This window comes from Pelmatolapia mariae, linkage group LG16_19 (assembly GCF_036321145.2).
Source record: "Pelmatolapia mariae isolate MD_Pm_ZW linkage group LG16_19, Pm_UMD_F_2, whole genome shotgun sequence".
NCBI classification, from domain to species: domain Eukaryota; kingdom Metazoa; phylum Chordata; class Actinopteri; order Cichliformes; family Cichlidae; genus Pelmatolapia; species Pelmatolapia mariae.
The window spans coordinates 11,149,062-11,173,425 of NC_086241.1; the positions used below are offsets into that span (position 1 = coordinate 11,149,062).

Genomic DNA, 24,364 nt, shown 5'->3' on the forward strand with positions numbered 1-24,364 from the left:
TTCTTGCTGATGGTTTATTTTTTCATCAATAAACAGGATTGTTTCACTTAAGAGTGTGGTGGGAAAACTAATGGCCTGTAATGGATGGTAATGGATTGTGTTTTTAGTGCGCCTTTCATCTGAGAAAACTGCCCTCCCAACCTGAACATGCTCACACAGGGACAATAGGCTAACCTTCATGACAAACAGCTCCATCTATTGTTATTTTGTTTCCTCATTATAGAGAAAACAGTTACACTGCTGCCTAATTCCACAGTGGGTGCATTATTATAGAGTGGACTGAGTTTGTTGGGCCATAATAAATTTAACAAAAGCTAATTCTTGCTAGCTAAAGCTAGCAAGAATATAAATATCTAAGTAGGGATGGGTATCGTTTAGGTTTTATCCGATACCGGTGCCAAACCGGTACTTTGAAACGGTGCCGGTGCTTAAACGGTGCTCGAACCGGTGCTTAAAGAATGGAGAACACAAACTTTGTCCAAAAACCTCTCATGTTTGTTATCTTTTTACAAAAAAGCAGCTAATGTTAGCCTTTTCTGCAGCTATAGGGCATATGTGGTATCACTCTTGGCTGGAAGCAGTGCTTAAACAATGGAAAAAACACAAACTTTGTCCAAAAACCTCTCATGTTTAGCTGTTTTCCACTTTTTCTTTGGTCATTTTAGCCTTTTTGGCCAGGGTGAAGGGAGTATCTGCCATCAAACAAGAAGACAGCTGCATGTAACTACTACGACGGTGTTTGCTAGTTCACCTTACATGCATTAATTTAATAACGTGGTTAGCGTACTCAACGTAAATTACACACGAACAACATTAAGCTACTCACGCAGAGAAGAACGGCTGCTGCTGCCATCATCATCAGTCATCATTTCTGCTACACTGGCAGGGCTAGGGCCAGGACTCTACTCTTCGGGTTCTTGGGGGATGTTGCTAACTCCGGGTACGATAACAGGCACCACACCCACAGTAGATGTGCTCGGTGTGAGGTCTCGCAGCAAGCTATCAAATACAGTGCATTTCTCAGCTTTTAAAAAAACGCTATGCGTCGCCAGGTGTTTCATCAAATTCGAGGTGTTACCTCCTTTGCACAGTATCACCTTAAAGCACTTGTTGCAGGCTGCTGAGTTTGTATCTTTTGCTGTAAAGTACAGCCAGACTCTTGACCGCTTCACCTTGGGCGTTTTTAATCTGTAGCTCTGCTCTAAAAGAACGTACGTACCTGGGCCCGCCTACTATCTTTGGAAAGGTAAAATGATTGGCTAGAATCCAAAGTGTATGACATCTCAGGAAAAAAAAGCACCGAAATAAAGCACCGAAATGTGCGCTGCTTTTCGGTCTGGTTACTACCGTTTATGTCAGAACCGGTACCCATCCCTATATACAAGTTGCCTCACATGCTGGATTCATAACAGGTCTCATTTTTCCCCTCTTCAATCCAAAACTTTTTATACCTCTAGCAAATATCTTTTCATAGCCCAAATATCACAAGTGTTGCTATCAACCTTAAAAAAATAAAAATTAAAAATAAAATAAAATAAAATGAATCCCTACTAATCCATTTAAATAAATAAACCAAGCATCTGGAATAACATCAGAATGTGCAGACGTCACCATAAAATTAAGGATGCACTGACAGTGAAATTCAGTGAACATACTGAAGCTAACTGCCAACACAAAGAAAAATCTTTAAAAAGAAAGAAACGCTTTCTCTATGCTTTGCATTATCTGAACATGTAGGTAGAAAAATTATGTTGCAGATAAACATCAACCACCGGCATTGGTTAATGTCTCATTTATTAACATGCTGATATGAATATCCAATGCAGATCCTTCCCTACTTAAAACTGTAGGTTAAAGTTTAGCTGTCTTTCAATGACAATCTGCATTTACCTTAGGTCACAAACTGAACCAACTGTCGCATTCTTGTAATTTTGGGAAAGTTTTAAGGTTTCAAAATAGGACTTAAGAAAATAACAGGTGGCATCGCAGCAGCTATGTCCATTTTTAAACACTGCAAGGATCTAGTGAATAGATAGACATGAACGAAAAGACCCAACCCTAATGCCGTCACTTACATTTGACTTGCTGGGAAACTTATTGCATCATTACTATAACATGTGATGATTATCATCATCATCATCATCCCGTTATCAGCTAGACGCAACATGTATTAGTGTGTTTATATATTTAAAAAACAAACAAACAAACAAACAAACCCTGCATTCTCAATGAGAAAGTAGAAAAAAAAAAAAAAAAAAAAAAAAAAAAAAAAAAAAAAAAACCTAGCATGACTGTCTTTAGGATAAAACATCTGAGTATCTGTCACACAGTCATCCGCCCAAACACTGCTGATTGGATATCCTTTACATTAATGTACCAAGATCAAGCCTAACCACTATCATCTGACTACCCATCAATAGGGTCCAGTGCCAACCAGGAATCCAGAGAAAGAACAAATTTTTAAGTGAGTGAGTGAGTGAGTGAGTGTGTGTGTGTGTGTGTGTGTGTGTGTGTGTGTGTCTTTTTTTGTGCTTCTCCTGTGTTATAGTGTCACACTAATTTGTCTCCTCTCCTTTGCTCACCGTTAGCATAATAGAGAAGCAGACAGGTTAAGTGAAGATTAACACTACTCCACTTGACATACACTTGTGTACATCATTACCGTAAGTGCAATGAAAGCTTCCCCACAGATGTTAATCATTCTAAAACCAAAAGAGACATTGACCTTAACGTCTGACATTATAACTATCCCTAAAGCTTTGCAGCATTGGCAGGGAACCTAGTACAGATCCAAGTATTAGTCCCCCACCGACTTTATGTTACAGGACACAGGACAAAATTTCACCTATATTCACTGCCTGAGAGAAAAAGCACCTTTCTAGACAATGAGGGCCAAACTTGGCACTTCTAGATTCTCAAAACATTCTGGCCTGGCTGGTAGAATATGTAGGTTGCATATGCCAAACTACACAGACAGGGGTACCTCTATCACAAATTCTGGCTAACAGAGACTGGTATAATTGACCATAAAATAATCTCTGTCTTCAAGAAATATAACTTGCCTTTTCATTTTGATGGTTGCATCCACAGACGAGCAGAGATATGGGGCAATTGAGAGGGAAAAAGAGGCAGACATGTCGAGAGCCAAATCTCAAAGTGCTAAGGCTGTACAGCAAGTTTGATAAATGCAGAGGAAATACCAAGAAGGATTTTCAGAGAAACTGCAAAGTTTAGCTGCAATTTTTAAGCTTTTATGTCCTTTTTACATTACATGCATTACACGTGGGACATGAATTTTACATTAAATTAAAGCAGGTCAATAAACTGTATATCCAGGCATTCATGGGATTCTCATTTCCCAGTGGGTCCTTTAGTGAAATTACAAGCAATACTGCTGAGGTGAGACAAAGGCACAAGAGGAATGCCAATAATAGTTAATAAACTGACAACTTTTAATCTCAAAAAAGCAAGAAAATAAAAAAATAAAACAAATAAATAAAAAGGAGGGTAAAATAGAGCAAAGTGTAATTGATGAATCGCCTCATTAAAGCTAAAACAACAACAACAACAAAAAACTGTGTTACAGTGGTGTGAAAAAGTGATTGCCTGCCAGAAAACATCTTGATTATCACCAAAACTTGGGAAAATAACTCTGGACTGACAAGACAAAAGTTGAACTTTTTGGAAGGTGTGTGTACCATTATATCTGGCATAAAAGTAAGAGCATTTCAGAAAAGGAACATCATATCAACAGTAAAATATGGTGGTAGTAGTGTGATGGTCTGGGGCTTTTTTGCCACCTCAGGACCTGTAAGACTTGCTGTAGTCTGCTATCTACAAAAACATCCTGAAGGACAATGTCAGGCCATGTGTTCGTGACCTCAAGCTGAAACGCACTTGTTTTCTGCAGCAGGACAATGATCCAAAACAAACCAACAAGTCCAACTCTGAATGGTTTAAAAAAAATAAAATGAAGACTTTGGAAAATCTTGAGATGCTGTGGCATGACCTTAAAAAGGCATTTCATGCTCAAAACCTCTCCAATGTGGCTGAATTACAACAATTCTGCAAAGATTCTCTACAGCGCTGCCACTTATCACAAACACCTAATTGCAGTTGTTGCTGCCTAGGGTGGCCAATTCAGTTATTTTTCCACATGTAGGATTGGATTTTTGTTTTCCCCTTAATAATAAACACCTTCATTTAAAAAACTGCATTTATACTTGTGCTATCTTTGTCTAATATTTAAATCTGTTTGAGGATCTGAAATATTCAAGTGTGATAAACACCCCCCCCCCCCCGTGAAAAAAAATAATAATAATAATCAGGAAGGGGGCTAACACTTTTTACACACCACTGTATATTCATTTCTGACCAAACTTTTACAGCTTGCCAATCTACAAAACCTCTGGTCACAAGACTCAAATACACACAAATGTGAAGTCTCACCTCACAAAACCACTTCCTCACATACAGGACGAGCCATGAGGGTGGGAGCATGCCAGGTTTTACTTAACATTCTGCACACAGGAACATTTGACATTCTATTTTTAAATCACTATTAGCTGCCAGTAAACCCCAGCAGTGGCATCCTCACACTCACTCACACACACACACCTCATTAATAACTCTCAGGACAGACCCAGGATATGTACAACAGACAAGCTCCCTCATTCAAAGAGACACATGCAGACAGATGAACTGGCACTCTGAGGACACCTAACTGTTAGCTTTGGCTCCGGAGGGGTTTGTGAGGACAGGGTCATCCCACATAACAAAAACTGAAAATATGGTCATCGACAGTCACAGAGAAGACCACAGGAACTGTACAGCCCCAAATACAGCTCACAGATTCCCTGTTCACAACATACTTGTACACATATTTCTACCAGACAGGGAAAGCTAAGAAAAAACATCTCAGTGACAGCCTCTGCACAAAATTACCATGATGTTTCAGCAGAAATTTAAAGTTAGAACAGTCATTCCTCTGTTACTGCGACTAAAGTTAGGGTAACAATTCAACAACAGTGGGCAGGAGCTGTTAGTGACTGTTAAAAAAACATGAGTGTTTCAAAACTGTGTGTCCAAAACACACAGAAGGGCACGACGCCACAATGTTAAGCCAGACCAATGAGCAAAGCAGCTCCTATGTTATCTGACATGTGGTCAGTTCCTCTTTTGATTGCAGTTTAACAAAGGGCACTTCTGACAGCCCATTTTTTCCCCAAATGACCACTGAGACCACATCAAGTATTTTGTTGTTGTTTAAAACTCAGCATAAATTTGAAATTCTATTTTGAGAATAAAGTTGAAATGCTAAGAATAAGGTCAGCTTCCACAGTGCTTACTCTTGTTACCACTCTGTATTTATGTTCCAAAACAGAACTGAATTTCTTGTTGCCAAAAGACATTTTCAAGTATCATGTCACTAATTCATCTGCATAAGGCCTTTTGTAGAGGCTCTATATCTTGGGGCAACCTTTCTCAAAAGTCCAGCTAAGATATCTAGCTCCTGTAATACTGACCATGCAACCATATTTCTTTAGGTGGAGAGCCGTGTTGCACTGCTGGCAAGGTTGCTCAATCATTGTGGTCATTATTGTAATCTTGATTATTCATTAATTTAAAAACCATGCAGTTGATCACAACAGCTGTTCATTTTTTGTCTTGGTAATAAGTGATGCTTTTAAATTAAGTTTTATTTTAACCCAAGAGGGTTGTCATTTAACATAACTTTACATAGCAGTTTGTGATTAATAGATTAATTTACTGTGCTTTGTCTGCACAAGTCCAAATTTAGAATCACAAGGGAAATACCTTTCTTGAAGTATGCCTGTTATGCAGTCACGGAAGTGCATTACTTTTGTCAGTGAACATCAAAGAGAGGCAGAGATATCAGTTTAAAAAAATAAAAAATCTCAAGTTCACAATTATTTGTGAACTTGAGATTAATTATTTGTGCACAAATAATTGCTTAGATGATTAAAAGCTGCTGCCTTCAGTAATTTGCAGCAAAAATACTATAAATTAAAAAACAATAATCATCGGATTTTGAAATTACTTTTACATTCATTTTCACACCACCACTTTTGAGCTTTTAGGGAGGAGCCATGAAAACGAAACTATGTGGGGGAAAAGAAATACTGCAACGTTTTCATTGGTGTACAAGTGAAAAGATTATCATCAGTTGCCTGTAACTGCCTCCGTCACCGGGTCTCACCTTGTAGCTACCATGAAGGCCTCTTGAGCTGTGCGAGGTAGCTAAGCTGATGCATGGGCTTCTTTGCGGCAGCTACCCTTGTTACACAGGCTTCAGAGTCAAAAACACCTGTTAGCCCAGGTCTAAAACTCTCCCTATCTTCAAGGAAACTTGCTGTAAAAAAGTCATGTTTTCTGTAACTGTACAGTGTTGAAATTACTGACAATAACAAGCAGCATGTTAAATAACTGAGCTTAATAATAATCCGAATTGTTGGTTATTTTTGCCATAATCATTATTTTGCCATAATCAAACAGCCTTAAGTTAAACTAATTTCTCATGTTGCATTAATGTACAGTGCCAGTTATGTGTTGGGTTAAAGTTGCTGCCAAGTTACCTGTCGATTGCCGGGCCCAGCGTCCTGGACCCACTCTTTGTCTCACTTTAGTTGTAAAGAAGCACAATGTTAGACAGGGCAGGTAACAGCCCTGCAAACCAGCACAGTTCTGTTTTATTTTCATCTGCAAAATGTAGGCCGCATCAAAGTAAACTCGTTTAAAACCACCTGACCGGAGACATGTTTATTTACATTATGCACAGGTGTTTGCGAGCACAGAAGGTAGCACTGTAAATGTTAGCCACACAAACCACTGTATGGTGCAGACTGCCTAGTCTAAAAGTAAGAAAACAGAGTCTGATCCAGGAAATTAGTCACCAGGAACATCCCGATACAAAATATTAACACTACCACTGACAGCAGGTAAACTAGACAGAATGAGCATAATTCACAGAGATAATCTGCAAGCAGGGCTTTGGTTTGAGTGCTGATCAAAGACAATAATCTACCTGATCCTACATAGATTTCAAATTCCTCAGAGTTGAACATCATGTGATAAAAAACAGTCACCCTTTAGTATCTACCCAGCTGACCCATAAAGGCAAACCCCCCCAAAAAAACAAACTAACATAACTTCCATGTTACCCTCCACATTCCCAGCTGTACTTGGCATCACTTTGCTAAGCGCTGACTGAGACTCAGGTATGCTAAACATCCCTAAAGCTATGAGGGCAAGGGTGACAGTAACGCCAACATATTCATAAGACTTCAGATTGTTAGGGGTGACGGAAATGAAAGCAAGTCCCTTGTGCTGCAAAGTGATTAAAATTCCTGTCTAACCTCAAAATATGTTCTTAAAACTTCTTGTTAGGAATTTCCAAAGGATTTCAAGTTTGCCAGTAGCACAGAGAGAGAGCGAGAGAGAGCGAGAGAGAGAGAAAAGGCTCTTAATGAAATCAATAAGCTTTCACTGAGGAAAAAAAGGAGTCATGTGCCTTCATTTTCATGTGAACAAGCAACCTGGCAACTCTTGTTTCTTTCCTAAAGGAGAAAGAGCATTTCAAGACTTGCTTTGACTACAAAACAAAATTGACAATGGCTGTCAGTTTATTTCATACCTGTCTTATTCTATTGCTCATTAAGTCATCGACAACTGCTACTGTAATTTCTGCTTTTCAACAACAAAATGTGCTGAGAGTCTCTACAGGGAATTGTGCGCCCAGCAGAAAATGTGCTCTGTAAGGCAGACAGCCGGGATTTCAAGCAGGCGGGCGGGTAAGGTAAAATGTTGAATCACTGCAGCCACTTGATAAAGACAAGAAACGTCACATCCAGCTGAGCCCTGCACTGTATCCCACTGACAGAGGACAGAGAGAGTGCAGCAGCTTGGCCTCTGTCGGCTGGTGATCTAGGATAACAACAACACTTTTCTTCCCTCACAGCTGCAACATTAAACAGTGAACTCATTCAGCTTCAGACTTAAAAAGCTGAGTACCATCACACAAAACTTTTGTTTTTTTTTTAAATACCAAAAAAAAAGAAAAAAAGAAAAAGAAAAAAAAAGAAAGCCATAAACCGTTCGCAGATAATCAAACAAATATAAGAAAAGTGAGAAAAGTATAAAAATGAAGTCTCTTACCCATCCTCTTCTCCATCTACAGTCTTGAGACCAGCTGGTGCTGTTAAGGCACTCCCGGTGGCAGCATTGCCCTCAGTTTCCTGACCATGGCCAGTGTTGGATCCAGTCTCTCCTCCAGACAGCTTGGGCAGCCCCAACAAACCTGACTGATGCTGGAGGAGCAGCCGCTGGGCATCTTGCAGCTGAGTGGTGGTGAAGCTTGGCAGACTGGCATACAGGGCGCTGGCCTGTGCAGCGTGAGCCAGGGCCTGGGCACTGCTGTGGTCATGGGTCAAGCTCACAGAAGACGGCTGGCTATGGGGAACCCCCTGCGGGGGCATCCGAGCAGTATTCCCAGTGTTGTGAGCTTGGGGTTGGGCCTGGGCCTGGTGATCGCTCTGAGGGTTGGGGGGAGGCACACTTGGTGCAGACGCCTGGCTCTGGTGGGCCGCTGTTGGCAGCTGGGTGCTCAGCCCTTGGTTTTGGATTTGTGTTGGGAGTGACTGCGGCTTTTGCTGCTGGCAATCCAAATGGCCTGGATGGCTCTGAGGCTGCTGGCTAACACCTGCTATCCCGACATGAGAGGGCATACTAGAGGTGGTAGACTGAAGAGAGTGGGGCTGCTGAGGACCTCCCATCATATGGCAGGCTCCGTTAGCCATCCCAGCAGATGTGGATCCAGCTTGGTTGGACAAAGGCTGGGAAGCAGCAGCAGAATGAGGGATGCTTTGCTGCGGATGTGTGTACTCAGGTGGCCTCATCGACATCGTGTGTGCTTGAGGGGCAGCAGCTGCCTGTTGTGGTAGGGTGGCATAACCCAACGTCTGCTGCTGAACACCTACTGGGGGTTGATTAGCAACTGCCTGGGCATAAGTGAGCTGCTGCTGGGGCACAGCAGTGAGTCCCATGGTGGTCTGGTGGCTCGGCATGGATGGAGGCTGATGAATGTTTGTAGGTGCCGCATTAGTTTTATCATGCTGTTGGGGTTGGGTGTGAGATACTCCCATGCTTAAACCACTGGGAAGGATTCCTTGAAAGCCCTGAGGAGGGGAGTTGTAATCCTGTGCATGCTGTGGTCCACCAACATCTCCACTGCACACATTCTCGACATAATGGCTCAATGTACTCATAGTACTACTCACAGAACTCCCACTTGTGCTTTCTCTCTCCGACCCCCCAGCAAAGCTCTCAGAGACAAACTGCCGTATGCTGTGGGACCCAGGATCAGAAGAAGAAGAGGGGGCAGGAGCTGGGGTCTCCTTATCATAGAAATCAGTGCAAGTCCATCTACCCTTTTTGAAGGGCTCAGAGCTAGAGTCCAGCTTCACCACTCTAAAGCGAGAGCTTGTGGTGGTGGCCACCACAGGGGCCGCAGGAGCAGATGATACAGGAGCTGTGGTCACAGCTGTAGCAGTTGCACTCACAGGCTGCTGCACAGCTGATCCAACTCTTCCATGGAGCCCACTGGGGAGCCCTACGCCTCCAGAGGCACTCACAGCAACAGTAGTTGTAGCAGTCATAGCAATGTTGGAGTTTAAGTTTTGGTGTTGCTGAATCATGCTAGTGGGGGCCATAAGGTTGCTCCCAGCTGGAGCAGCAGCACTTTCTCCTCCTCCACTCCCTCCACTGCTGCTCATCACATTGAGAGGATAGCCGCCACTGCTAGTGCTAGCACTCGTGCTGATCCCCCCTCTCACAGGCACGTTGGCAGAGCTCAACATATTCACATTACTAACACTGCTGGTCTGGGGATTAACTATGCTAACTGTATTGCCAGCAGCAGAGCTGTGCATTCCAGGGATAGATCCCGGGACTGCAGTCCCTGTAGGCTGAGTGGGGATACTTGAAGGAGCAGCCTGGGAAACTCTCTCTTGAGGGCCGCCCATATTAGAAGGCATTTTCTGGGTGACACAAGGTAAAGCTCCAGACGTGAGACCAGACGGGGTGCTCCCGGAGCCAGAGGACAGAGGGTAGACCTGGGCATGGTTAGGATGTGGAGGATGTTGATGGTGTACAGTCCCATTCACCATGGCTCCACCGTGCTGCTTCTGTGCCTGGTTCAAGGTGTGGGGGTGTGAAGGCTGATTTGGAGAGACCGCTCCAGGGGTCTCCGCCTCATGGAAATTATTCAACGTCTCCTCTGAGGAGCTTCTCTCTGCTCCAACTACATCATTAGCTCGGGAGAGGGACACATCCAGAATCTCAGAAGATGAAAGATCCTCAGTGTGGGACTCATCCAGGTCGTCGTAGCTCTCAGTATCCTCTGCGATGCTGTTATTGGTACTAACAGATACCTGTGCTGGAGTCACACTTGTGATCTGGAAACCACTCTTCTTTTTTATCTGAGCTCCAGTGGACTGTGTGGGCTGGGGCTGGGAGAGCAGATTTAGGCTGTGGGGGGGAGGAGGATGATGGGGACCCGGGGAGGATGAGCCAGCAGGAGGTTGAATCAACAGGGAGGGCGGGTAGTCATCGCCTGGTACGTGGCTGTTATTAACCACCGGGTTAGCTGATGTTGACAGCCCGGGGCCGCTCCCGCTGCCAGTGTTGCTCCCCCTTCTGTGAAAGACAGCCTGGTGCGCCATCTTTCTAACACTGCCAGAGTCTCCTGCAGGGTCCGGATGATGCATTTCGAGAAGATCCGGGCGGTAGTTGGTCTCTGACAGTATGCAATAAGGCTGCAGCTCGTTAAAGGCGCCGTTTTGACAAAACTACGCTCAACAGACAAACGACCAAAAAAATTATCTAGAAAAAAAACAATATATATATTTCAACGAAGTGCGCAGATATGAGGCAAAAGTTGTGCCGATATTTACACCCTTGTCTTCTTTCACTCGCTTCGGCGTTATCCTAGCGAGGCAAAAGAAGCTAGTGGCCGCTAGCGTCAGCTGATGCCAGTTCGCCGGTTAACTACCAGAGCTGTCCGTCTGCGCCTTTATTAAACACAAGCTAACATTTCTGTATGTTTTGTTGAAGAGGAAAAAGACGCCACGCTGCAATGAACACAAAAAGCGGGCAAAAAAAGCTGCTGAGTAAGTTAGCGTTATATTAAAAGCTAGCTAGCTGCCACTCTCCATCACCGGCTAGCTAAACACAAACTCGGCTGTTTAAACTGCTGTTTTTTTTTATTCTTATTCTTTTAACAAGAGGAAACGAAGTGAAAGCGAGCCACCTTTAATCCGCAGTTAGAAGCTTTAAAAGGCGAAACACTTCTAATAAAAGCGGCGTACACGGGTTAAATCCATTCCTCTGGGTCTTCGTTTGGGTTTTGCTGTATCACTGGTCCTCCCCGGCGGTAGCGTCGTTCAGTATGGAGCCTCCCGCACCGCTGCCGTGGTCTGCGCTGTCTGTGACGGGGCCGGAGGGGAGGGGTGCGCAGTAATATGGCGACCGCGCATGGCCGCTGCTGCCAGACATAAAGCAGTCTGGGAGAGGCGGCCACGAGCTCACGTCAATATCCACGAAGCGTGCCGGAAAGTGCCGAGCCCAGCCGCTCCCTCCGAAAACCAGTTTAGGGCCATCACAATAGATTTTGTTGGTCTTTTTGAACCAGAGGAAATCAGTATGGAGTCATTATAGTTTTGTAGTTTCTCATTACTTTAAAAGTTTATTTAATTTGGAGTTTTTTGTTTTTCATTCAGTTTAGTTTCAGTTAGTTTTCAGATCGGATTTTCTTGTTTTTTTTATTTTTATTCTATGGAGGGTACAGAGAGTACACGTTTTTACAATAAAAATAACTTTTACAAAGTCTTATAGACATCCAAAGTCTCAATTAACATCAACAGTCTTATCAGACAAGTTATAATAACATTTATACCAAACTAACATATTAAACTAAGGTAATTTCCTTTTTGTTTTTATAGTTTTCCAAGTTCACAAAATTGTTTCAGTTAGGTTTTATTTTGTTTTAGAATCAGAATCAGAGAAACTTTATTAAGCCCAGAAGGAAATTGAGTTGTCGTAGCAGCATACATAAAACAGACGATAAACCATTCTTATAAAAAGTAGAAGTAGTATTACACCAGTGGTACACTGTAATAACCTTAGTCAAAAGATCCAGTATGGCTCACTCTAATATTCTTTGCAGAGTGGAAAAACCTGCAGGAAATACTCCAGTTCTATAAATAAAATGCATTACTGTTTCTGACACAGGGGATGCCAACATAACACAGGAGTGAAAATGGAAGTAAATTTAAACATATTTCTAAATCAAGGGAAGTTGTTTGAATTACAAAAACACAAAATACTCTTGTTTAGTTGAAAAAAAAAGTTTTTAGCCCTTAACTGAAAATCAACATCCACCTTAAGTGATGGATTGCATACCTGTGGAGGTATAGAGATGTCTAGGAGAGAGGGCAAGGGACCTTTTCACCAGACTAAATCCTAGAGATAGAGTGTCTGTGAAGAATGGAGCAGAAGTGTGCTGGTACCAGTTTTCAAGAACAAGGGTGATGTGAAGAGCTGCTGAGCCATACAATAAAGCTATGGAAAAGAGATCAGGAAGGAGTCTTTGTGGACTATAATATTTGCAGATGATGTTGTGGTCTTAGTGCAAGCAGAGAGCAGGTGGGAGAGAGTCCAGAGAGGTGGAGGTATGCTCTGGAGAGAAGAGGAATGAAAGTGAGAAAAAGCAAGACAGTATGTGAGTGAGTATTAGTAAGACCTGCTATGATGTATCTCTTGGGGACGGTGGAAACAACAAAAATACTTTTTTGGGGGGAGTATAATAACTCAGTTACCTACATTAAAACTAGTTTAAAGAGAGACAATTGTTAAAAACAAAGGCTTGCAGTTTCAGGCACTAACTTCTAAAAAATACAATAATAAACTAAATAATATAAACCTGAATTCTGTGTAATGATTAATTTTATGTCTATTTTAACGTACATGGGAAAATAATAAGTAATTCCATTGTTAGGTTATCATGTTTCCCTTTTATTGTACTCATTTAAAGAAAAATGTGATTTATTTTGACAGTGAAAAATACTGAAAAGAAGAGGAAAAATGATGGAGGGTGTAAACATTTGTTGTGGTATGAGCAAAACATCCCCACAGCAGTGTTTGTGAAACAAAGGTAGACAGAGAGCTGCTAGATCCCTCTACAGACACAGGTGTCAACCACACTGAAGGATTATTCTACATGCAGGTGCTGTTTGGGGCCTCTCTCGCCCTCACTCTCTCCCTTTTAAACACAGGAGAGAGAGAAATGTACACATTTGTTGGTTGGTAATGTTGCCACAGCAGGTCAACGAACTCTGATCTCAAACTCGAGCTTCTCCATTTTATGTGTTCTGGTGTTTTCTGTTCATCACTGGATATACAGAACCAGTTCTAGCTCTTCTCAATCAATCTCTTCTTTTCTCTTCTCTTTGCACTGAAAAATTTAAATAATATGTTAAATTCAATTAAAAAAGGCATAGAATTACAGTGCATATGTTTCTTTTGCATGTATTTTGGTTATGCTTTAAGGGAAATTGCATTTCTTTCACATCTAACCAGAGGTCAGAGTTCATGATCCACAAAGGTAGATGCTCTAAACATGACGCAGGTTTCAAATAATGAGGGCAGCATATGTGCAAGGAATCCCTGACTGCTCCAAACTCTCAGGTTCAGAGATTTGGTTTCTTTCCCAATATTTTTCTATTGGATCAGTATGATGTCAAACAGAGTAAATATATACCTAATACGGTCATCTCAGGTATACAGCAATAAGCACAGAAGTGAAACCAACCTGCTGTTCAAACCTTCTGTTTGTGTTGAGCAGCCAGTCACAAGGAAGTTGGGTTAAAGCAGTGGCTTTCAGAGCCAAGTCGAATGATGTTGATGCTGACATGTGGATTATTTCTTTTTTAAAAAGGGTCATGATTGGGGGAAACAGTGGTGTTAAAATTAATGCTGGTGGTTTGAGAACCACTAGATTAACTCAGAATACAGAAGATAAATTGGCTGGCTGCAATCATATAAGAGAAAAAATACTGGAAAAAACCACAATAAGTCCCCATGTAAGAAAAAATAGATGTCTTGCAGAGTTTGAGCAACACTGGCTGTCTGAGCTACTGTGAAATCATACATCATGACGACATCTGTGAGAAAAAACAAAACGAAACAGGGGCGGTAATGCAAGAAATAGAAAGAGGAGGAGTTGTGGTGGCTCACAGAGAGAAAGGAGAGAGTAATAGTTAGTGAAGGAGGAGGAGGAGGAAAGAGAAGAGAAGAAGAGATTAACTGTCAGGCAAGCAGACAGGCTATACCCATCGATACAAATGATAGAGGACAAGAGAGACAGCAGGAGCCTATTGCAGTGTAAGCGTCTGGTGCTGTCAGCAGCTTTAAATCACCCTGGCACTCCACAAAAAAACAAAACAAAACACAGCACTATTGTGCTGTGGCTCTAGCAATAATGAGCAATTTATACTCTGAACTCTGCGTTCATTTTCTCTGCCCTGCTATGAAGAAAAGTAATCACTCAAAGGGTTTTCAGAGAAAAAGGAGAAACATGTTTTGTTCTTTATATCCGATTGAAAGGCAACCAACTGTTGGATGTGCCCTAAAGCGATTCTTCCTAATTTAATTCAAGAACACCCGGGCAGTTAGGGAAGACGTATCTCGGGCAGAAGATGAGTTAGCTTATTAAGTTTGAGCAGGCAGTTTGATTCATCCCCCCTCTCTCTAAGCTGTAATGTAAATGGGGTTAACAAGAAAATGTTATTTTCCAAAGAACAGGTGCTCATAAGAAGTGCAGACAGAACAAAAAAAAGTCCAGGAATGGGAGCAAGAACACTGCTGGGGATAGAAAAAGACTCTCTAACCCTGATAAAAGTTTAATGTTACGCTGCTATTTTGCCTCTATGGTTAAAGAATAAATGAATGTGATTTCACTTGAAGATATATTGCCCTGTTATCCCTGCACCAATCATCAGGACTTCCTGGACTTTGTTATTTAATAGAAACTTCATCATTTCTGTCCAATGTGGTTGTTGTTACAATGACAAATTATAAATGAACGAGGAATAAAAGGTCCAAAAATAACAACGGTAATTCAGCATTTCTTGATTATGCGCTGCACAGTCAGAGGAACATTAGTGTGATAATGTGTGGACCGCAAAAGCTTTAAAACACTGCATATCTTCTTTTGGGAATGGGGCCATTTAAGTTTATTATGTGATTGTGTTTTCATCAAATCAGAACTGCGTTCACACAAGCTAGGAAATGCTTTCAGTGTGCTTGCACACAGCCCAGACCAAACACAGACGTGACTATTATGCGAAAATTAAATTAATTGAGGGATGAAAGGCTCTATATAAACAAAAAGAGCCTTTTGATTAACAAGTGATTTCTGAAAAGTGCACTTCAAAGCAGTGAAGCTCTGTGGTGCACTGCACAGTTTTGAGATGATTAAACCCCAAATATTTCCATCTTCTGATCATTGCAAACTTTCAGAACTGGGAAATATTTTACTTTGTCCTTGTAACTTTGCAAAATACAAACAAACCTTTTAAAAAAAAATGCTTATTCTTTTACAAATAAAGTTTTGATAACCAAATTTATTTGTGAGTACATCTGCATTCTGCTGCACATTTCCAAAATGTGCGATGCTAGATAGTAGTTACCTCAGTTATCTTGTTTAACCAACTGTAGCAGCAGGTAATGATTATTCTGCTCTGAATCTAGTCTTTGTTGCTTGTCGAAGTATCCTGGTGGAGCTTTAATGATAAGGAAGCAGATCTTTCAGACGTGAGTGTGACTGATGGTGGAATAACTGAGCTAAAATGCTTGAATGCCCGGTGATGAGAACCAGGGTAGCTGAGTCTGTCTGAGGCTTGTGTCCACTGATGTGAATGGAGGCCAGAATAGATGCCAGCTTTATTTCAACCAGAGGAGTGTGTGTTTGAATAGAACCACAACATTCATTCATGAGCCTGTTTTCCCACATTGCTGAGCTTGACTAAAGAAAGATTAGACTGCCGAATCCCTTGCAGCAGGTTTGTATTGACACATTACCCCCCCAAAATGAATTAACATATATATCTTCTGCTGATTTAGACATTTTACCTGTGATCTATTTCCCTATTCTCTCTTGCACATGAAGAGATGCATTATTTCTTTGTTACTAATAATAAAATCAAAAGGTCTAGTAATATGCTACAGATTGTGATGAGTAAAGCTCCTTCTACAACCATCTGTTGCACTTTTTAGGCCAAATGTCACATGGAAACCCAGATATGATGAACATATACACATGACCTTTTACGCTTTGTTTTGGTCTTAAAAATGGATGAGGGTAAAGGCTTGAAGACATGTTTGCTTAGCAGCAAGGTCCCAATTTCTTTAAGTATTGTTAGTGAAATTTAAAGCAGCTCTATTATTCTTTGAATTATTTCCTGTGACATATACTTATATAGTAACAGTGAATATACACAAGATCTCTGTCTATTTTGCTGGTAATAACTGAAATGAGTAAAGAAAATCAACAGCCTATTTATGTAAGATAATTCATAATTTTATTGGGGGGGGGGGTTAATATTGGTTGGGTCTGATTATTGGGGGGTCATAACCCCACTATCCCCCCTGGAAATTACGCCCCTGTATATAAGTGAAACTTATAGTTTTAGTTTTTTAAATTCCTTGGGATGGTTTTATTGTAAATAAATTATGTTAACTGTTACAGTTTAGTTTTGTACCTCTTGGCTACCACCACCCTTTTACTTTCTAGCTGCTCGCCACCTGATAAAAAAGGACCTCGTGCTTCCTGGTCCTTTTCCCTCATTACACCATTCAACCTGAGTTGAATTTCTGACATCTGCAGCTCCTTTTAGCCACTTCTTACCAAACACATTTTATGGGACGAAGTATAGACATGAGTATTTTATGTCCCTTCCATTTTCTTCCACTTGTCGATTTTCAGGGTCACTCAGGGGTTGGAGCCAGTCCATTGCAGGGCTAATGGAAACACAGGCAGCCAGTCCCACTCATATATAGAATCACTGGCCATTCCTGCAACAGTCTGTATGGTCATCTTCAGCACACAATTCATGCTCATCAAATCATCAAAAATGCATTTACATATTTTAAAAAAATAAAGCCCATTTATAAAAACTCTCAAAAAACCATGAGTACATAAACACATTTTGAAGTGAGTTTACTTTTTCGATTAATCACTGTTTTATAGAGGTGGCGAGAGAGTCAATTTTGTTTGTAGTGCTGTGGGTATAGTCGTCATGGTCTCTGAGTCTTGGACTCAGGGTTTTGAGTTTTTAGGATGTTTGAGATTTTTTTGGTTCTGTACTTCTAAGAATATTTTGTACTATTCTTGGTTTTATGGTTCTTTATTTATCCCTTGTACTCCCCACCCGCCCATTTCTGTATCTGACTCAGTCTTTTTTGTGGCTGTTTACATTTTTGTCATTGTGTCAAGTGTTTTGTCTCTCCCTGTTATACTTTGGTGGTCTTTAGTTTCTGCAGCATGTCTAGTTGTACTACCTCTGGGTCATCATATGATATTAGTTTCAGCTTTTTGTGTCTTCCATGTGTGGATTCATTGTCTTCCCGTGCTCTTTGTTGCCTTCTCCCTCAAGCTGTGTGTTTCTTATCCTGTGTCACTAGTTGAATTCCTTTTGATTATTTGTTTGCCCTTATGTCAGGTTTACTTTGCAAGTTCCCAGCAATAAAGCTTTTTTGGAGCTTTGAGCCATGCTTTTGGGTCCTTCTGTCTGCTACATTAGTATTCCCAGTATTTGCAGCTTATAGGAAAAGATGCACCATCCAACGTATTCTGTTCTTAAAATGCTTTGATTTTAAATAAAGTAAAATATCTACAGGCTGTTTTCCTATTTTAAGAAGCCATGTTTAGCTAAAAGGTGACTCAGCTGTGGTGTAATACTCGTGGGATCATCAGTGAAACTTAAATGCTAACATACTGATTTTTCCTTTATACCAGTGAATAAGGATACACTGTAAGGCCTCACCTCGCTGATTTATAGCTGCTTAAAGGCCAGTGAGATTCCCTTTAGAAGAATGAGATGTGACAAAAGGGTTTAAAAAGTTGTGCCACAGTAAGAACAGCTGTTTATTCCTTATTGCATTGATAGAGTAACATAGAGTCAGCACAATGAATTAAACAAAGCAGTAACCTTAGAGCTGCATGCCTGAGTGATGAGTGAAAGGGAAACCTGAGAGGAGCCAGTGGAAATACTGCACTTAATAATGAAGGAGAGGATTTAAGATGCCACAGACTCACATTTAATGAAACAAAAACATTGTCTGATAAGACTTTAGTATTTTTGGCAAACTTAACAGTGAAGAAGCGAAATAATCAAAAACTTTAATATAACCAGATTTTAAGGATTTTCACGCTCATGCAAGTGACAGAATTATACTCAACCACCACCATTTTCTTTGTTTTCATAACAATAATGTTAAATTTGATGTTACTTTTTGCTTGCTTTGATGCTGTACATGCAAAAATGGCATTTTTGATTAAATTTAAATCACACTAGAAATTCTACATCTGTAGACAATCCTGACAACCACTTGTACAACAGTATTAACTCCTGTCTTTAAATCTGCAAAAACATGATAACTAAAAGGTGAGATTTGATTACAGCACCCCCATCAGGTTAGTCAGGGTATTTGATACATCAAAGGTTCAATGGGGCAAAGCAATGCTAAGTGGTTTGACATTTAGACAGGAATTTAAGAAATACAAGAGGAGAGTACAATAAATCTGTAACTCCTTGATTTAATAAAAAGCAGAGACAAACAAAAGTCTTCAGCCTTGATTTAAAAAGCAGCCACGTTTCTACAGAAACCACTTCTGATGAGGCTTTAGTGAATGGTAGATGTGTAAACTGAATGGTCAGATACATCGCTCAGGTCCTGTGTCAGCTACATTTTCATGTTTCATACAAATCTACCTTATGACTTTACACACTTTGAAAAAAATGTTCTCATCAGAGAAAGCCACATTCCAGAGAGAAAATATTCACTGAGTTCTCAGGCGCAGAGCGTTACTACACCCAAGTCAATCTCTTGATTAGATGGAGGATTCAGCTTATAAACACATATAATCAGTGGCTTACTTTTTAAAAATTGCACATACTAATTACCAGCAAACATTCAGCTCCTCCACAGTGAATCATGTTGTTGCTTTTCAATATAATGTGGGGCTGAGGAGACAGTTAGACAGCTGTGTCGCTGGGATATTTATAAGTATGTAGAAGAGCAATGTCATGAATTATACAATAGTGATAGCAAAAAAAACCTGGAAAAACATCATCAAAAGTGATCAGGAGTTGTTGTTGTTTTTTTTTTTCAAATAACAGTTTAGATGTACAAACATATTCTAATAACTTGTGGTTGACATGCTGTTAGGACTGCTGGATTAAATAATCTTTAGGTGATTACTGCAAAAAAGAAAGTCAATCAATGTTGACGTCATAGATCATTGATGTCATTGTTCTTCATAATTTTGCTTATATATGAATAATAATAACAATTAAAAATAAGCCGTTTCAGTTCGTTTCAGGTGGACGATGAACTGAGGGCTACACTCAGACCACTGACTGTAAGTAAAAGATGGAGGTAGCTACCATGATATAATCACTTACTGATTTGTGAAGACCTGTCGCAAGGCAAGTGTTTTCAACATTGCGGCTCAACATTTTCTTAATCCCAAACTGAGGATCATAATTTACAACATGAACTTCATGGTGTGTTCACTAAGACTTGAAACTATAGTGACAACATTTCTGGATACCATCATCACCAGAGGGCAGTGTCACAAAGAACTGGTCTGTGGGTTACTCATCCTGAACTGACCTGTTGTTGGTCCTCTACCCACTTGTAGAGCAGAGTGAGGTTATATCATACAACTTTAGAGTTCACACAGTAACAGACAAGGCATTCACCTACAAATAGGATGTTCAATGTGGAGCTACATGCTGTTAGGTCTTTGGAGGACTCCATGCAAGCATATTTGTGTTGGTTGTGTGCAGTTTTTGAATGTAACTGGCATCATACCATAAAACAAATTAGAAAAATAAACAAACAAACAAAAAGGGAGCTGCAAATTTACTGAAATTTATCCAAAATGACAGAGCTCACCCCCTGCATGCCAGTAGTAAGAATGCAGATTTAAGGTACTTTGTTAATTTTTCTTAAAAGTACAGCGTGCAAAATCTCACCACTAGATGTCAGTAGGATAAATAACTTTGGCTGCCGGTCATCTGTAGCGAGTGTTAGCTGTTGGATGGTGTTTACCTCAGCTGTCAATATGTGTCCACTTCTGTTTTCTCTTGAGGAGGCTGTAAAACTTTGTGAAAGGAGTCCACTGTGAGTCAAAGAGTTAGTGAAGCTAATTTTTGTCTGATGATAGTGATACATTGGTGAGTTTTTGAGGATATCCTGAACTTTTCTGTGAGTAAGCGCTGCTGTTTTTGCTGCTGTTAGCTGCTATGAGCATCTGTTAGCTGCTGTTAGTTGGCTTTGTAACACGTCATTTAAAATGATCTAACATTGCTGGACTGGGACACTTAGCGAATAAACTCTCATATAATATGAGAATGAAATCAAATTGTTTTTTAGAGGTAGGGTGTGATTTTTAGAACACTTGAGCCTAACATTAGCTGGCCTACGGTTAGCTTATAACCAGCTTTTGTTGTTTAGTGGATATGTTCATATTCTACAAAGAGTTAGGGGTTTAGGGGCCTATCTATCTACAAAGGCCTATCTATGACAAAGGCCCAGTATAAGATACAGATATTGAATTGTGAAGCAAAATATGGACATGGAAACATGCATAATAGACTCATTTAAAGCTTAAATAAGGAGTAGACTAAGTCAACCTTTGTTTAACCACAGGGAATAAATACATTAAAAAATCTGTGACATCTATGTCTAACATCTGTGTCTAATGTTGATAAAAAAAGTTTTAATAAAAGCAGTTCAGGCTGTAATCATGTTCCTGCAGCCAGATATATTTCAAACAAATGTTATTTGTTAAATGCACTGGACCTTTACAGGCTTATATATTTTACATTAAACAGAATAAATTGTAAATGGAGCCGGTCTTATATAGGACTTTTCCACTCTGGTTGAGCGCTCAAAGCGCTTTATAATACAAGCCTCATTGATTCATTCACACACATATTAATCCAAACACTTTTTTCTAAGCCTAAGCGGTTTCTGTCTAACATCCAAATATAATCACACTCGAGTGAACATTGTGATATTTATACACAGCTGTGGCTATGTATAAATATCAAGTCAACATTCTCTGTTGTCACTTTGTTTCAGTGACCTGGCTACATCAGTGTTTGAGTGAAAAGTTCAAGAATCTTTGTTGCCCATGGCAGAGAATTAATATTTAACAGTAAAGTAGCTGTAATAAACACTAGAAACTCTTTCCTCAGTATCTCCGTTTCCCTCTTCTTCTTCTCCTTTTAAAGACGTCTGTCTAATAGGGGCTGCCATGGCAACAAACCCTGCAGGCCATCGCAAGCACTTAACTGTAAAATAAAATTATAACAATCATGCTTTACATCACACTCACAGCAAGCGTGTCAGAGCCAGGAGATATTCTCATTGAAGTGAAAAAGCAGGTAATTACAATAAAACAACACTTTTCATGTCAGAATGTCTCCCCCGAGCTGAAGGTGAGATCTTGTCGATGGAGACGTCTTAACGTAAATCAAAGCTCTGGCATTTAATTCACCGGGTTAATTATCATCCTCGTCTTTCACTGATATACATTCAGACTGCGCCTAACTCAAAGAGAGGACGACCTTGAGCGAGCAAAGCCAAAACCGCAGCCGAGTTGCTGCCAAGTTCATTTTATCCCTGATGAAAAGGCGTTTTTGAATCTTTCACCCAGCAGAGGACATATAAAGGACTGCAGGATTTTCACAGAGTTTGAACTTGTGTTACAAGAGGAAGTTATACTTAAGATTTGTCGTCTAACTTTCAACACATTCCAATGATGCTGATAATCTGCGGTCATCGGGTCGGTCACTTTGGACCCTCTGTCTCTGGGTCTTGATGTAGATGGCAGCTTTCACTGTGTTCGACTTTATGTGAATGTGCTGACGGCCGGACAGCTGACAGAGGTGCGGCGGCTCTGAGGCAAGTCTTTGTGTTACAAAAACATGGATGCTGGTTGCAGGTCACACTGCTGAGAGATGTATTTAGGAAAGTTACAGGAAGTTCTTTCTGCTGTTTGTTATGAAAAAACACCCATCATCTGAACATGAGGGTCTTATCTTACATTTAAAAAGTGTTTCTAAAACTTTTTCCTGGCAAAAAGATTACACCTTAACTCTACATTTTTAACCACCTATTAGAGTAGTTTTGCCTGAGTCACAGCTCAGAGTAATCCTTATTAATCCTATACAGTGCTTTCAGTTCATCATCTGCCTGAAATAAGCCATTTGAGCTCCTTCCCCTCTCCTTTTTAGCAGTCATCTTATTGGTTTCCCTTGAATGTCCCAACATGACAAGCACCCATCCTCCCCAAGTACCATGAATTCAGTTTGTAAGTCCCGGGATCCTAAATATAGCTTACTCTTCATCCCACATTTAGTTTGTTGTTCATTCACTCACTGCATTCCGTTCCGGTTCTAGGATTTGTCCACAAGATGGCAGTATATACAAATGAGCTTCAGTGCTGAAGCATGAATGCCGCCCAATCCACGACTTAATTAAAGATAGTTTCAGAGAACATGTCATTTCAGATAAGCTGTGCCCCTCTGGGTGTGCCTCTTTGACTACTCACAACAAGATGAGGGTGATAAACGACTCTGATTTAGACTCATGATGTGCTGAGAACAGCTACTGTCTTAGTTTATCATCACTTATGATGTCACAGTTAATCAAACTGTAAATCAAGTAAGGTGTTTAATATTAAGCAATATTGAGAGCACATGTTCAGTATCTCCGTGAATTTATCTAAGTCTCCAAATTTTCTGAGCCAGTGCAGTGCAGTTTGCATTAATTACATGCAAGTCACACGCCGATGATTCATGTTAATGACCTCGAAAGCTAATCTTGATTTACGCTGGGCTCAAGCTCTACATGCATAATTTATGCAGTGAAATAATCACTGCAGAGCTCGGCTACCTCGCCTACTGATTAGCAGTCACAGACCTCTTATTTAAGACGCCATCAGATGTTAAGTCTGAAGTGCAAGTGTGGCAAAAACACTCACCAGACTATCACAGTGCACATACCGGGCAAACGGTGAAGTATCAGAAACAATCTCCACAGCTCTCTTTTGAAGGATAAAGGTCAGTAAATCAGTCATAATCCTACACAGTGCCATCCACATTTGTGTTCCTGTTACTGATATTTTTGATGATGGGGTTTATCATGGTGCATTAATGTAAAAATTTATTTCTGCCCTTTGATGAGGGTGACGCATGAATAACACCTGCAGGGCTTTTTTTTGGTCAAAGCCACTAGCCGCTGGAGACCAGAGGTTTGAGGCTCCTAGTCTGTTTTTGTCTCCCCTTTCTCCACTCTCTTTCTCTCTGTGTGTCCAGGTGTGGCTCTCTGTTCCTCTCCTGCATGCTGTTTGCTCACCTGCACACCTGTCGCTTGCTCATAAGGGATCACTGATTCATCAGGTCTTTACCTGCTCTGAGATGACTGTTTCTGTGGACTGGCACTATTTAAACATAAACCTGTGATTTTATTCTCCAATTAAGCCTCTGCTGGCCAGGCTGTAAAGATTATAAAGGTGGTAGCAGAAGAAAAGACAAAAAAAACATGTTTATGTCACAGTAGCACAACTCTTGTTTTGTATTTTCTTCATCTCGTTCATGTTTAACCATCTTCTCCTCATGCCTCATTGTGTTTGTTTGCTGCTCTCTCTCCCAGTTTCCATAGTAGAGTTACAGTCAGCTCTGCTCAGCTCGCCACTTATAAGACAAAAAAAAACAACAACTCATAACCAAGGAAACCCTGAAGAAGGCCTTACTCGATCCTTGTTTGTGTATTTTTAATGGCTCTAGCCCACAAAAATAAAGGTTGTTTATTACTTATCCAAACTCAGAGAGCCTGGACTTGGGCACCAGTAATTATTATCTATTTCTCCTAACAAAGAATTATGTTTCCCATTTTTGCAATATAAAAAGAAACTTTTAACATGTTTTAATTATTAATACCTAAACTAACAAACAGCTCCTCTATGCTGGGTCTGGTCTGAGTTCTGCCTTTT

At 40.5% G+C, this 24,364-nt stretch overlaps 1 protein-coding gene across 1 annotated transcript in view; it reads right to left on the reverse strand.

The window, feature by feature from the left end:
- LOC134643992 (TSC22 domain family protein 1-like) overlaps window positions 1-11,521 on the reverse strand; it is a 41,485-nt gene extending 29,964 nt beyond the window's left edge. The window contains exon 1 of the mRNA XM_063496612.1: window positions 8,176-11,521. Within this exon, the coding sequence (XP_063352682.1) occupies window positions 8,176-10,784 (2,609 nt within the window). The 5' untranslated portion in view covers window positions 10,785-11,521. The remainder of the gene's footprint in view (window positions 1-8,175) is intronic.
- Window positions 11,522-24,364: the final 12,843 nt, after the last annotated feature.